Source organism: Ciconia boyciana, chromosome 1, assembly GCF_034638445.1.
Source record: "Ciconia boyciana chromosome 1, ASM3463844v1, whole genome shotgun sequence".
Lineage (NCBI taxonomy): Eukaryota > Metazoa > Chordata > Aves > Ciconiiformes > Ciconiidae > Ciconia > Ciconia boyciana.
The window spans coordinates 114,652,910-114,666,879 of record NC_132934.1 but is presented as its reverse complement, the minus strand read 5'-3'; the positions used below and the strand labels follow the sequence as shown (position 1 = coordinate 114,666,879).

The 13,970-nt window shown below is 45.2% G+C and overlaps 1 protein-coding gene across 3 annotated transcripts in view; it reads left to right on the top strand.

Annotated features, from left to right (window-relative positions):
* Positions 1 to 13,666, top strand: part of CYYR1 (cysteine and tyrosine rich 1) — a 59,332-nt gene extending 45,666 nt beyond the window's left edge. For 2 of the 3 annotated variants that reach the window (XM_072844758.1, XM_072844740.1), the window contains 2 exons: positions 7,769 to 7,926; positions 10,971 to 13,666. In XM_072844758.1, coding sequence (XP_072700859.1) covers positions 7,769 to 7,926; positions 10,971 to 11,104 — 292 coding nt within the window. In that variant the 3' untranslated portion in view covers positions 11,105 to 13,666. The other variant, XM_072844749.1, reaches the window with a different exon arrangement.
* The last annotated feature ends 304 nt before the right edge of the window (positions 13,667 to 13,970 follow it).

Genomic DNA, 13,970 nt, shown 5'->3' with positions numbered 1-13,970 from the left:
CAGGCAGGTGGGATTTGTTTACGGAAACAGACAATCATCTCCTTCCTCCCTGCAGTAAAACGGGTATTTAAAGGAAGTAGTAGCAGGAATTTTGTCTAAGTACAACTTGCAAAATAAAGCCCCAAAGACAACCTGGTCCATTTGAGTTGCCACTCTGTAAATTAATTATTTCATTTAAAACAGGAGGCAGCAGCTAGCTGACTATTTAACTGATTCCTGACTTGGATGGCTTTTCAGTCCATGCTACCCTGGTGTCTGCATTCCAGGGCTGCAAAACGCTGTGGTGAGAAGGCTGCTGGCTCAGCCATGGGGTACCCCAGCTGCTTCAGTGGCTCCTCCATCAGCTTTTGCCCTGGGGTTCTCAAGGTACCCCAGCCGTAAAGCCAAATGCCCTGGACAGCAAAGCCAGTCTCTTAGAGGATCACTCACTACATGCTTTTGTCCTTAGGAAAATAAAGGGACAACTGTGGAGAGGGGTAAACCCCCCAGAACGGGTCTGCCTACTCCGGCGGAGACAGGAGAAAATGGCACGTGACCCCGCTGCACTTCTGCTGACAGTCCAAGTAACCCGGGGTTTGCCAACCAAATTAAATTACTAGCTCAACACCCCCTCCCTCCAAGTAACATCAAGTCTGATGAAGAATCCAAAGAGTACATTTTTCAAAACGTCGATGGCTGGATCAGAAGATCAAAGATCATTGATTTTTTTTATTTTATCTCAGAGAATGACTTTTAAAAAATCCCTTATCAGCTTCTTTTTGAATGCCTGAAAGGGGAAAAAATTAAAGGGTGTTTATTAGTATTAGCAGTAGTATTCCAAAGTGTATTGCATGCATTATTATTAATATTATTCTAGAGATGCAGTGCCAGCAAATCATAGATACAGAGAGTTGGCAATAAATTAATTGGAGAACTAAAGAAGTACTGGAAATTAGGAAAGATGATGAGATGGAAGAGATCAGCTGAGCAAAGTGAAGACTGAGAATGGCACGTCTTTCTTGCAGTAATATGGTAATGAAATATAGCGAAGGCAGAGTGGGAATACTGATCTTCACATGCTTCTAACAACTTCTTGCCATAGTCGGTCAAATTTCTGTAAAATTGCTAACGTGAGCTATTACAGGATGACAAGACCTTTATGCCAATATAATTGCATTTCAGGTGCGGAGCTCTGTCACTTCTGCAGTGATAGTTTCTACACTGATACAGTATTACAGAGTGAGCTGGGATTTGGAAAAACTGGTTGCTTAAGTTCACCTGTGCTAGCTTTAGCCTGTGTCCTCCGGTAGAGGACACGAGTCCAGGCACCACGGCAGGAAATCCAGGGCCCATAAGCACTACGTAATGCATACAGGGAAAAACAACCCAAACTCCCACATGAATTGATGGGCTCTGGGCTGACATTACCTCTCAGAAATGAGACTTGGTATTATGGTAAATCATAAAACCTTAGTTCCCGACTGTTTGACGGTCAAGAAAAAACAGATCTAATACTGTAGATTATTTAAGAAGAAAACAGAGAAGAAAACAGCAAATGTTATTGTGCCTCTGTGTTGTACGTGCTTCTGCTGCAGCTCTCAGAAGACAACAGAAGAGGATGAGAAAAAGTGCAAGGACAAGTGGCCGGGGTGATCAAAGGCATGAAGTGGTCCCTGTGCGCAGAACAGCCGAGTAGGACGGGGCTGCTGCAGGATGGGGAGGAGTTGGCTGCCGGGCGTGATGCTAAAGGTCTGTAAAATCATGGGCAGTGCAGAAGGGGTAGCTGGCATCTGACGAGCTGAGAGCTGGGAGGCTCAGGTGAAATTACTGGGCGTTCAGTTCAGAATAGACCAGAGGAGACAGTTCTTCGGATACGTAATTAAGCTGGGGAGCTCTTCGCCACATGAGGCTGTGGATGCTAAAATTTACATGAGCTCAGGATGAGGCTGAGCAGGTTTGCAGAGGAGAAATCCATTGACTGATACAGTTAAAAAACAAACCAACCTGTCTGGGTCAGAGAGTTGCTGAGCTGCAAATCATTGAAGGAGGCCAGGAGAGAAAGTTTTTTCCCTTTTCTTATGCTCTTCCCGAGGCGTCTTTTTGGCTACTTGCCCCTCGTGGCTTCTCCAGTTTAAGAAAGCCTTTAAAGGTGTTCCAGGGAGGGAAAGGGCTAAAGGAAATCAGGAATCAAGAGAAACCACCTGCTTGTGAAGGACAACAAATGCAAGAAGGGCAGGGGTGTGAGGGTGCACAACCCAAAGCTGAAGAGTCGGGGGCGTGGGCACAGCCAGCAGAGCACCAGGCAGCACCCGCTCCCTCCGAGGCACCCAGGGGGCAAGGGCTGCTGCCCGGTGGGGACGTGGGAGGATGTGCAAATGGAAACTGTCCCCACGGCATCTTCGGAGAACGGTGCCAGCAGCTGGGGCTGCCCTGGCGCACTGAGGAGGTGCAGGTGTGGAGGCATGAGTGCTAACATGAGGGAGGAGGACAACGGAAGCCGCAGACAGAGGGTTTTGGGGACGTAAGGATGTGGCTGGAGGTCTGTGGTGCAGCAAGGCTGGGCTGGCGGGCATCTGTCCCTCCGTGCCTCGCCTGGTTTGCCCTGACCCATAACTGGAGCCAGACCTGTACGTGCCCCCATGCTGAGGACACCTCAGAGGCAGGAGGAGGCCAGGGGGACATGCTGCGCAGCATCCCTTGGCCGCAGTGATCTGGGGAGTTTTTGGGACATGCAATTTGCTGGGGATCCCTGGGTGGGCAGCAGAGGTGGAGTGGGATTAAAACATTTTGCATTACAGTCTGTGCGCTTTCAGGAAAAGCTGACTGAAAGGTTTTTTCTTTTCTTTGCAGTTTTGTACTAATAAACTAGGCTCCCCGGCAAAGATTTATGCTCCACACCATACCACGTGTGAAGTTAGGGCAGAACCCAAGAAGGAAAAACAGAGGCCAACGGACTACAAAGTCCCTGCCATACAGCAGTGCAGGCCATGTATAGCTGGTTCCCAAATTTTGACAATGCATTTAAAAATTGATGCCTATTCAGTAATCATTCTTCCTTCAGGAAACACTAACCTATTGAGCCATAAGATTTTTAGGCTTCCAAGATCCACTGTCCCCAAAGTGGAGATGACCACGGAGGCAGTATGCGTCTTGAGCAAATTTGACATCCACTTTGCTTGCCTAAATCCCAAATTAGTAGCCTTCTGGAGGGGGAAGGGCCACTATATGAACTCCATTCCCACTCATTAAGACCTGAAGGAGCAGGGCTGCTCTTCAGTCTCTCTCCTTTTCTCCAGTCGTCTCAAGCCTAGCTGTCACAGGCTGGAGCAACCGCTGGCAATACCTCTGCCACTTGTGTAAAACACCCAAGTTACCGGTTCCCCCAAGGGATGGGTTCTCTGACCCCGGGCACCTCAGCCACGCCGGCTGCAAGAGTGGTGAGAGCCCTGCCTGGCTCCAACATTGCCAAGGCGTTGGTGCCACCCGGCAAACGGCCTGATCCCTGCACAAGGTTCTGCTGGGCCAGAAATGTTAAGCTGTGAATGAGATTTATATTCTTTGCAGCGGGGTGTTGTTAAAAGCAGGTGGAAAGCTGCTTCTTTGAATATCTGATTTTTGCACCGACAATTTCTCTTGACATTTCCATGGCTTTAAAATTATTTTTCCCCGTCTCCATCTTTACTTTTCTGTGCATTGTTTTCTGTGGCAGTCTTTTTCTCTTCATTGGTTTTGCTTCTGTAAAGGACTTTGCATAATGTTTTCCTTCAAATTGTTCCATTTCAAAGTTTTCGCTTTATTTCAGACTTCCTAGTTGCTATGTGCTGCTGTGTGGTTTCTAGGTCTTCTTTTGCTTTACAGTGTCCTTTTTCTCTTAGGCACTTTCCCTTGAACAGCTCTGCTGTGGTGATAGCATGAAAAATCTCTATATCACTCTGTGTCTCTACACAGAAGTCGAAAATATCAGTGAGAGAAAGAGAGGCAAAGCAAGCATTGTTTAATATAAAATAAGGGATATTTATTGATAGGATATTTATTTTTAAAAAAATCCCTAATAGCATGAAGAGAAACTTCACCATTTTATAAAAAATACATGCCTATTTTAATTCGTATGTTCTGGTCGTACCACAGGCTTTCCACAAAAGGAACAAGCGTTTATTTTTGTGCTGTGTGCCCAGAACAGCTACTGCATGACTGTCGTCCTGCCAGGATTTGGTGCTGAGAAGGTGCAGCCTGATGTTTAGAGGCAGCGTGCTCCTAAAACACCGGGGGCCATTGTGAGTGGCAGGGGCTGCAGGTCTCTGAATCAGGATCGTTTTACGCTTTGACTCACCATCAGAGAGTGGTGTAGTGTTATATATACCGTGTTATAGGTATTTGGGAGAGTACATCTCCTGAAGTCCTTTCACACAGGTCCTTTTCAACTTATAGACTCGATTCCTGGAACAGTTTCATGTGCGTGGCACTGGGTCTGATCTGAAGCCCACTGAGACCAGCAAGCACCTTTCTGCTGGTACTTAGTCAGGCTGTAACCAGATTTAAAGTGTGACCTACATCTTCTGCTCCATATCTCAGGCTCTCTTTGCGTAACCATCCATAGGTGGTCTAAATTTACCACTGCAGTGTGAAAACCTGAATCCACGAGCAGCGGTGGGTCTAGCTATTTAAACTGCTTTTTGTCCTGATTTCAGAACCATGAGTAAGACTTGCACTTACCAGTTTTGTCAGCAGAGCTAAGCTGGTGAATATTTTCTTTGGTGACCATTTTTGTTTCTGGTTCGTGGCTATACCAACAGGAGCTATGGTGGGGACCAGCAAAAGAATTCTTTAGCTGATATTCCTTATTTTGCTTACTGACCCAGGTTTGCTAGCCCAACAGAAGTGGTTTTTGTTTTCCAGTATAGTTGCATTTAGACTGAGAGGCCTTTTCCAGCTTGGAAGTTTTGCCAGTGGACTTCAGCCCTTTTTGAATTTCAGATGCAGTCAGATACAGATGGGCTTTCTACAGCTGTGTGGTGCCCTACCACTGTTCCTTTGCAGAGGCAAGGTAGTGCCAGTCAGCCAGCACTACCAAAGAGTCACTAGGAAAAGCTATAGGACTGCAAGTGAGACCTTGGATCTCAGTTCTCTCACCCGAAGCAAGCTGGCAGGTGTATAAGTATCTGCTTAATACCTCAGGAAAGGTGGAAACTCCTTTTGAAGATGGTGTCGGACCTTTTGTCATCTTTTTTCGTTTCCTTATGAATACTTCTACTTCTTACGTAAAGTATCATGGAATCATCATTTAAATTAGTGGAGCGATATTGCTTTGGAGCAGTTGCTGTTCATGCAGAAGGGGAGAGTGGGCTTTGGGTGTGAGGCTGGGGTGTCCGGTAGGCACCAGCATGTGAAGAGTGCAACCCATCGCTCAGGGCAGATGGCCGAATGGCATCTGGCCAACCGATTCTGGAACAAATGGGACACCTTTGCCTTTGGAGACAGCTGAGACAAACTCTATTTAAACCGTGTTCAAAGTGGGCTTTATTAATACAGAAATCTTAATTTAGCACTGGGAAGGTAACGTACGCTGCGTGTTACCCACTTCTGTCAGCCTTTAGGATGGAGGTTGGGTTTTCCTCAGGGTGCAGCTGGTTAGAAGTGCAAGAAACTGTTGTGGTGTCTGGGATTTGAGCAGATCAGCCCGGCAGAGCGTACCTGGGATGCAGGAGCTGGGCAGCAGTGGACTGTGCACAAAGCAGAAATGCAATGCAGGACCTAAAGGCCAGTGGTCAGCAGTGGCTGGTTCTGCTTCTTCCACCTGGGAGAGGGATTATTTCAGCATAATGGAGTTCCCTGTGAGTCTGCAATGCAGCCCTCCCAGCGAAGGGCACAGTGATTCATCCACTAAATGGATGTAGCAAAAGCAGTAGCAATTCACTGTTGTTTATAATAGGGGTACCGTGCATTATGCCTGATTTTTAAATTGTGATATTTTAAGAAAACTTTTTGGAATGACGAGAGTATTGTGTTAAGGCGTCTCCTGAATCAAACTGTTTTCTCATATGGCAGTTTCTCTCAAGGTAGAGGTAATGTTCCCAGAGAGAGCAGGATGGGAAGACTGGAGGTCTCTTGGTCACATCTTCCAAGAGCATCCGACTGTCTTTTTGTTAGATGCAAACTATTGGGCATGTGGAGGGGGTGGGGAGGTGTTTCTCAGCTTCTCAGGGTGGTTAATACCAAAGCACTTGATTACATCAGTGTTTGGAGCTACTGGTTTTACAGCCAGATGCTTGGTGCCATGAGTTAGGGCTTTGTAAATTAGGCCTTTATATATTCTGCAAAATATTAACAGGTTTACTTTCCTTGCACACTCTTCATTCATTGCTACATAACAGCAGAGAGCAATTTAGCTCCCTGGCAGTGTATTTTAGTAAGACAGCAAATTGTCTGTGTTTACTTATGCTATACAATTCAGTAATTGTACTGCAAATCTTGGCCAAGTTCCTGAATAGTTGGGGCCTAAAACCAAGCTCTTAAATTCATATTTACGTTCCCAGATAGGACGTCTGATTTTTCAAATATTGAGTCCATCTTGACTTCTGCTGACTTTTTGGAAGCCAATAGGCTATCAGCATTTTGAAAGTCAGGCCTGCTATGTGTTCCCATGCTTGTATGGGGAAGGTAAGCTATGGTTTAGACTCCTTTTAATATTTGTCTTTGTAGTATTGCCGTGCCTGTTTTATTCTCTACATTGCAATAATTCCTAGTGGAGCTTATTCACGTTGACAAACTATCAGTTTGGATTGATTAAAATGTCCAGTAAAAAAGTTGCCAGCAAGGTTGCTATTTGAAATCTTTGCTGGAAGATGAAGAGATGCACAGAGTAAGAATATTTCTGGCAAGTCACTGGGTTTTCTTCATAAAAGGGCAGGTTATAAATACCATCTTTCATATAACACATGCTTCACTGCCTGTGCCTGACAACAAACCTGAGTGAACTAGGGTTCATCAGAAAGGCTGATTTTGCCCTCAGTATTATTGGGAGCTCTTCAGTGCCTCTTGGTGAGGTTTTTCTCCCATGTGTCAGTGCAATAAGGCTTCCTTTCCTTTTTCTATGTAATTTCAAGGAAAGTCTCATTCATTACTTCAGGGGCTGAGCTAAATTCTTTCCTCTGGACCATTTTAAAAGAAATCGTTTAAGCCTCAAATACTTATGCTGGCTGCAGCAGCAGATGTGTGAGAGTGGGCATTTGCTTTGCTTCTTGCTGCTCATTCTCAAGAAGAGAAGCCTCTCCTTAATCTGTGGGCTCAGAAGCACAGCAGAAGGACTTTTTGACCTAAGATAAAACAATGACAAAACCATTCCGGTGGAAGCACAGCATGCAGGCGCTTTGGGATGCTTCTGGAATATATTACTGGGGATAACTTACCGTTTCTTTTCAAAAGAAAATCATACCAATGCCTTTAAGGACAAAAACGTCTGCTGTGATGAGGGGAAAGAGAAAAAATTATTCTTGGTAATACTTAAAAGTTGTTAAATTCAGAAAGCCCTGGAATGGCAGGATTTAACATAGGGTAAATCAGCAGAGTGATCTGGCATGATTGCAAAGGCGACTTTGAAAGAGTTTCTCATTTTGGTCTTGGAGATATTTCATTTCTTCTATTCAGATGCCCCGATGGATCAAAATTTGCAGCATTTTCAGTAATCAATATGCCCTTTTTTTCTCAAATGAGGCCCACTCCTGAGAAAATAATTTTGGTTTGTAAACATTATTTGGCTGAGACTGACTGCATGTTTCCATTCCCCTTGCAGAGGCACAGCGATAGCTGGAATTGTTTTTGGTATAGTATTTATAATGGGAGTGATTGCCGGGATTGCCATCTGTATCTGCATGTGCATGAAGAACAACCGTGGGACTCGAGTAGGGGTCATCCGAACTACGCACATCAACACTATCAGCACGTACCCAGGTAAGGACGCGAAATGACACGCCTGCAAGAGTGCCTGCGTTCATGGTAGAAGTGTGTCTTTGGATAGCTGCAGCTCTGCAGTAAATGGGGAATGTGAATACAGCAGCCGGCTCTTCTCAGTCCGGAGGGGAACGGCACGACTCCCTGCTGAGAAATGCAAGACAGCTCAGCGTGCGCAGTGTTCGTCAGTGCAGCTCTCTGTCTGGGCTAATTTATTCAGCTACTCAGTGGGCTAATGAGATCTGGCAGGGTGCCATACTCGCACAGCTGTATGACTTGGGGTGCCCGCAGTAGCACGTTGAGACCTCGCTCAGGGTGGTGCTGCATTGTGCGGGATAGACCTTCTCCCTGTGCCAGGGGCTTTCTGGCAATGGATCGGTTCTTTTGTGTTCTGGTTCTTGTATTTGCCCTTGTTCACGTGCAGTCAGTTCCCTTTCATTGTCTGATATAATGGGGGCCCAGCATACCACCGAGAGGGGAAAACCTGGACAATAAGGTCTGTGGATCATAGCGCAAAGGCTTCGAGTGGTGCCACGTGGAGTCTAATGCAGCCCGAGCTGGCTGGTACTCGGCCAGAGCTCACAAGCCCTGCTGGGTGCTGCGGGATCCCAGACGACTTCTACAAAGGCACACAGGCGTCTTTGCACGGCGTTCTCTGCGGTGTGTCCCAGGAGGGACTGCTGGCTGGCATGCAGTGCTGGATCCGAGCTAGCTCTCTGCATTCGCCTGGCACCGTGCCTGAACTGGTAGGCACTTGGAGCATGGTGCAGAGATGCCCGTTGTGCCTTGGTCAAAGTTAGCTGACATCTCATGGTGCTTGTTAGCTCTAGCTTAGTGTTGGACGTGCTCAATGCAGGATTGTCTGTGGGTTTACGTTGTTTTCATGTAATGGTTTTTAGGTGCAGAGCAACACCAGGGGAGGCACAGAGCCTAAGTCGGATCTGGCACTGAGTTAATAAGCTGTCACAGACTCTGGGGCACCCCAGGGGACCCTTCATGGGTCTGCTCCAGTGCAGTTGTGCCCATAGTTAGTGGGAACTGGTACCTCAGGCTGTACCTGAGCTAGCTCTGTGCAGAGCCACTCTCTGCACCACACTTGTCAACTCACGCCAGTCTAGGATTGGGGTACAGGAGCACCAAAGGTAGATCTGCACCAAGCCAGCTGGGGTCTACAAGGCTCATTTGTATGGTCTCCCCACCATGAGAAAGTGGCCATGTTGTTGAAGAGCGAAGCTGACCCTAACGGTGTCTATACAATGCAGCTATGTCTCTGCTTCAGTGACACTGTTAATTACAAATCCAGGAGCGATTGCCTTGGGATAACTTGAGAGTTCACGGTAATAAAAGGCAATGGTGTTTCATGGATGAAGTCCCCTCATCCCACTCTTAGAGATCCCCTGCCTTTATATTCCCTCCTGTTGCAAAAGTTGCAGCAAACCCCAGGTGCATTATGTATACTCATAGGCAAGCTATGCAATATTTATAATGTGTTCCTTTATCACATCCACTGCTCTGAGTGTCTGTTTTCTCCCTCATGCTCTTACTTTCCAGTTAAACTAAAACCATCTATAATCATCCTTATCATTGCTACCTTGTTTTGCATAGAGAGATGAGTAATGAAAGAAAACTGCAATATTCTCAACCATGAATTGCCGAAGAGCTACTTCAGAATCTAATAGTCACTGCAAGCTGTAAAAACAAGAGCAAAATGAAGACTCCAGGGCTGTAGCCTTTCCCTCCCCAAGTCTGCTGCTGCAATGACTCAACCCTGTCTCTCCACCTCCAGGCAGTTTGACTCTGCACGCTCCCCGTTCCTGGTGCAAACATTAGTTCGAGCAGTTCTTCCTCTCAGCAGCAGCAGTTTTTTGGAGGATGGAGAAGCTCTGAAATTATTTCTGTGTTCCCCGCTGTCATGAACACTTCTGGAGTAATGACTGACCTGGCTTTGACTGCAGGGTTTGTGATCAACCCTCCCCCCTGCCATTACCTGTTTTGGGCAGGAACGGCAAGCGAGGAGATGCCCTTCCTTTGGCCTCACCCACAGTGGCAGACGGGTTTTCAGAGAGCGGGGAATGCTTTTCATGGCACACTGGGATTTGAGTCTCTTCCCCCCATGACAAACATCCTAAGTTTCTTTTTCCTCTCTATTCAAGTGCTATTTCACTGCCAGTCTGCCTGAGACATCTAGGGGGGGGATAGGAAAGCATCCATGGTGACATGAACAGAGAAGCAACAGACTCTGGACCTTAACATTTGTAGAGACTAGTGCTATCATTCTGCAGCATTTACTGTCTTTATGATCACTGAATTAATCCTTCCTCTGTAAGGTTATTAGAAGTAGTTGATAAAATGTTTTCAGCTGTTTGTGAATATTTTTGTTGTTTCCTAATTGCCTGACCCAGTTTACAAATGCAGGGCTCTCCTTAGATGCCTCCGTTGGGGTGAACAAGGTGAAAGCTTTGTTCTTCCTCAGCCCAAGCCCTGGGAACATCCTGGGAAGATGTCCAGCATTTGCTCTGGAAGATGTGACACTGCTGTGCAGTGAGGAGCTTTCAGCTGTGTTTGGCATGGCATGGCATGGCATGGCATGGCACACATCTCCTGGGGATCCAGAGGGTGGGTGAGAGGTCTGTGGAGATCAGCAAAAGCCCTCGCTACGCTGTCTGTTTGGGATGACATAAGTCCATGTTGCTGCTGAAGGGGTTGAAAGGGAATGGATCGGATAGAAACCCAGCCTTCGTCCCCTGAAAAAGTTTAGCTCTGCCACATCACCCTGGTATCATCTGCCATATGGCCACTCAAACACTGTTACCAGCACAACATGTCGATGGGCACACGGCTAAGCAGGGAAGGAAAGGGCAATAAGCAAGGACTTGCATTGACATAAAGTGACTGTATGATGACAGTCTGAAAAAAAAGTGAGCGCATTGCCAGGAGACTTTACATCTGTTGTATGGAAGTCTGAATGTCAACGAGAAAATACTTGGGGGCCTGCATCTGAAAAAAACGTTTTTAACTATGTCTTCTTTTTTCTCCCATTTCAGTGGCTCCGCCACCATACAGTTATGAATATGAAATGGAGTACCCAGCTGACCTACCTCCACCTTATACTCCAACTCCACAGACTTCAATACAGTATCCCCCACCCCCTCCTTACCCTGGATATTCAGGGAAATAATTGCATGGCTTCACCTGGATATCAACTGCCTGTTGAAACAACCAGCACCATTGGAACAAACTGTCAGCTCAGGGACAAATAGGATGAGGTCTGCATCAACACATACGGCCAGATATTGAAATAACCTGGGAGGGTTGCCATGGCTCAGGATGAAGAAAAATACTGTCCACTCGGGACCATCACGTTTCATGATTAAACAATGCGTGACCAAAGAAAACAGTTCCTGTAAGTTAGTAGTACCTGATGAGTAGTGCTTTGCATCAGTGCTTAGCTTCAGCTGCAGCCCGTTACAGCGTGTGGGAGTGGGGGTCTTCCCATGTAAGAACATGCAAGTGGTGCAAATGCTTCAACAAGCTGTTTCGAAAGCACAAGAGGCAGCTGCTGGGGCTTATTTTGGGGGAAAACTCCCAACTGTTGTCTTCCAGCATGTGTTACGCCTTTTCTTGAAATGAGGGGAATAAGGAAGAACAAGGAAGACTGAAGCTATTTTCAGTTTCTACTTCAGGCTGACAATACCTGATGATCAGCTGTGCATATTGGTCTGATAAGGCTATTATCAAGAGAATTGCTGTTGGAGTTATTCAGTAACCAAAAAATGATGGATATTATTTTTGGCCAAGTGCAGCTTGTTTTAAGTGCCTACTTTAAACAGTTTGAGACTAGTTTGTGGCCTGAAATGTAAACATAAAGAGCATTTTTATATGTGAAATACACTAATTTATAGCTGATTTACTGGACTTAAATACTGTATACATTGGAGATATGCTACAATGCCTTTTTTATCAGCAAATGATATTTTGATTTTAAAAAAAAATACTGAATCGGGAAAACTCACAAGTGGGAGAATAAATACAAACCAAATACTAAAGCATCATAGATTTGTCTTCAGTTGGATTGCATAGAGACTTTTTTTTTTTTAAATCATATTGTTTGCCAGTAATAATGGTACTCGGCCTAACCAAACAGATGAGCAGAGAGACTGTGAGCATCAGATTACTTTCGAATGTTGTCTTGGGCATTTTAAAACTGTAAGTCACCAAATAATATTTTTTGCATTTGTCACATATATTGTTCAAAATTACTTAATCTCTACTATGTAAAGTACAGGCCTTCAGGATTTAAAATGTTCCATGTACTTATGGGGCTAACTGTAATTCAGCAGCAGCTATTTGACTTCAGAATAGAGTATCCCATTACCTAAAGCATCATCCTTCAATGGTAAGACTAGTATTTTTCTCAGTTTTTTATGCAAACCACAAAGACAGTGGTTCTCTTTGGGGATTTAAAAGTGCTCAACACCCTTAGTTTGAGTTGGGTGGCTGGGCAGTTTGAGAATGCTACAGCCAAAATAGCAGAAGGTGACAAAAATAGGGCACCTAGAGTTCAGGATGCGGCATCAGGTCCATTTCAGAGGGAGAGACTACAGCCTACCACTGATTCCTGGAGATCAGAACACATTTAAATGTTTTCCAGTGTAGCCCTCATCTTCTTTTCAGGTGCACCCGTGTATTAATGAATAAAAAAACAGCTTGCAAAAGGTGGTACCATATCCAAGTGAAGTCAACTGACAACCTCTCATCACCCCTAAGGCTGATATTTTTGGCATTCAGTCCTGATTCAGGGAAGAACTCAAGCAACCTTTTAACTTTGAGCACAGAAGTTATTCAGAAGCTTTCTTGTAAACAAGACCTTATTGACTGTACTTGTTCAGATTTTGTAATTGTATTTGTCCTTTCCAGGCTGACTAAGCTTATCCTCTTGAAACCCCACTTGAAAGCGCAAGTGGCCTCAGTCCTCGTCACTGTAAGTTCAGAAGATCTGTGTTGCGGCCTTTGGCCAAACTGAGCCTTGAGTCACAAGCCCATTAGCTACCTAGGCATTTGTAGCCCAGTCAGAGGAAAACTGAGCTGCGTCACAGGTTTTGGTTGCTGCTGGTTCCTTGGAGTGTTCTCCAAGGAAGGAGAGTTATATTCTCATTTCTGTTTTGCTGTTCAGAGGTGACAAGTCCTGAACTAGGTTATCCTTACAATTACTTCTGCTCTGGGCTATGTCCTGCGATGTTTCAGCTGGTTCCATGACCTCTCAAGAGACGGATGTTCCTCAGCTGACATCCTCCCATGAAGTGCAGCCTTCTGTGCACAGTGTTTTGGCAGTCCCTACTCAAAACCATCTGCTGGGATATTGATGTGCCTGCCAGCGTAGTGGCCAGCGTGAAGAACAGAATAAGCATAGTTTTCTCTGCGGGAAATCGTGTTTGTGCCGCATCATTCTACGCTAGTACCTCAGTATTTTCCAGTTGATCACACCGGATGATATTTCTGTGCCAAAAAGTTACCTATAGATAACAAGTATTGTAATTTCTCCCATTCTTGTATTTCATTTCTTTGTGCTGAACATGCAGGCACACAAATCAAAGTGCAGTTTGTATTTGATGAATCCCGTCTCCTGAAAAATACAGAGAAAGAAAACTATCCTATAGATCGTAAATCTTCCCTTAGAGGAAGAATTTCTCCAGCTGTGACATTTGTCAGAACAAGTTATAAAGTAGGTTTCTTAAATAAAAAGGCATTTCTGGAAAATAACTAAAAGACACTGATCACAGAGTCCTCTGTTTTTCAGCTTTGCGATTGCATGTTGCCTCTGATGATGTTGCATAAAGGTCGCGGTGACTGAAGTACCTACGATGTATACATGGCTTATTCCAGGAGAAAATTATGGAAATAGCAGCTTGAGAATTTCATAGCGATAGTGAGCTATTTGTTTGATATGGAAACGCTAATGAGGATGTTGATTTTAGTATGTTAATCAGTGTTCTGCAGATCCATATATATTGGGCCATACCAGACAATGATTTTAATCTCAAAGG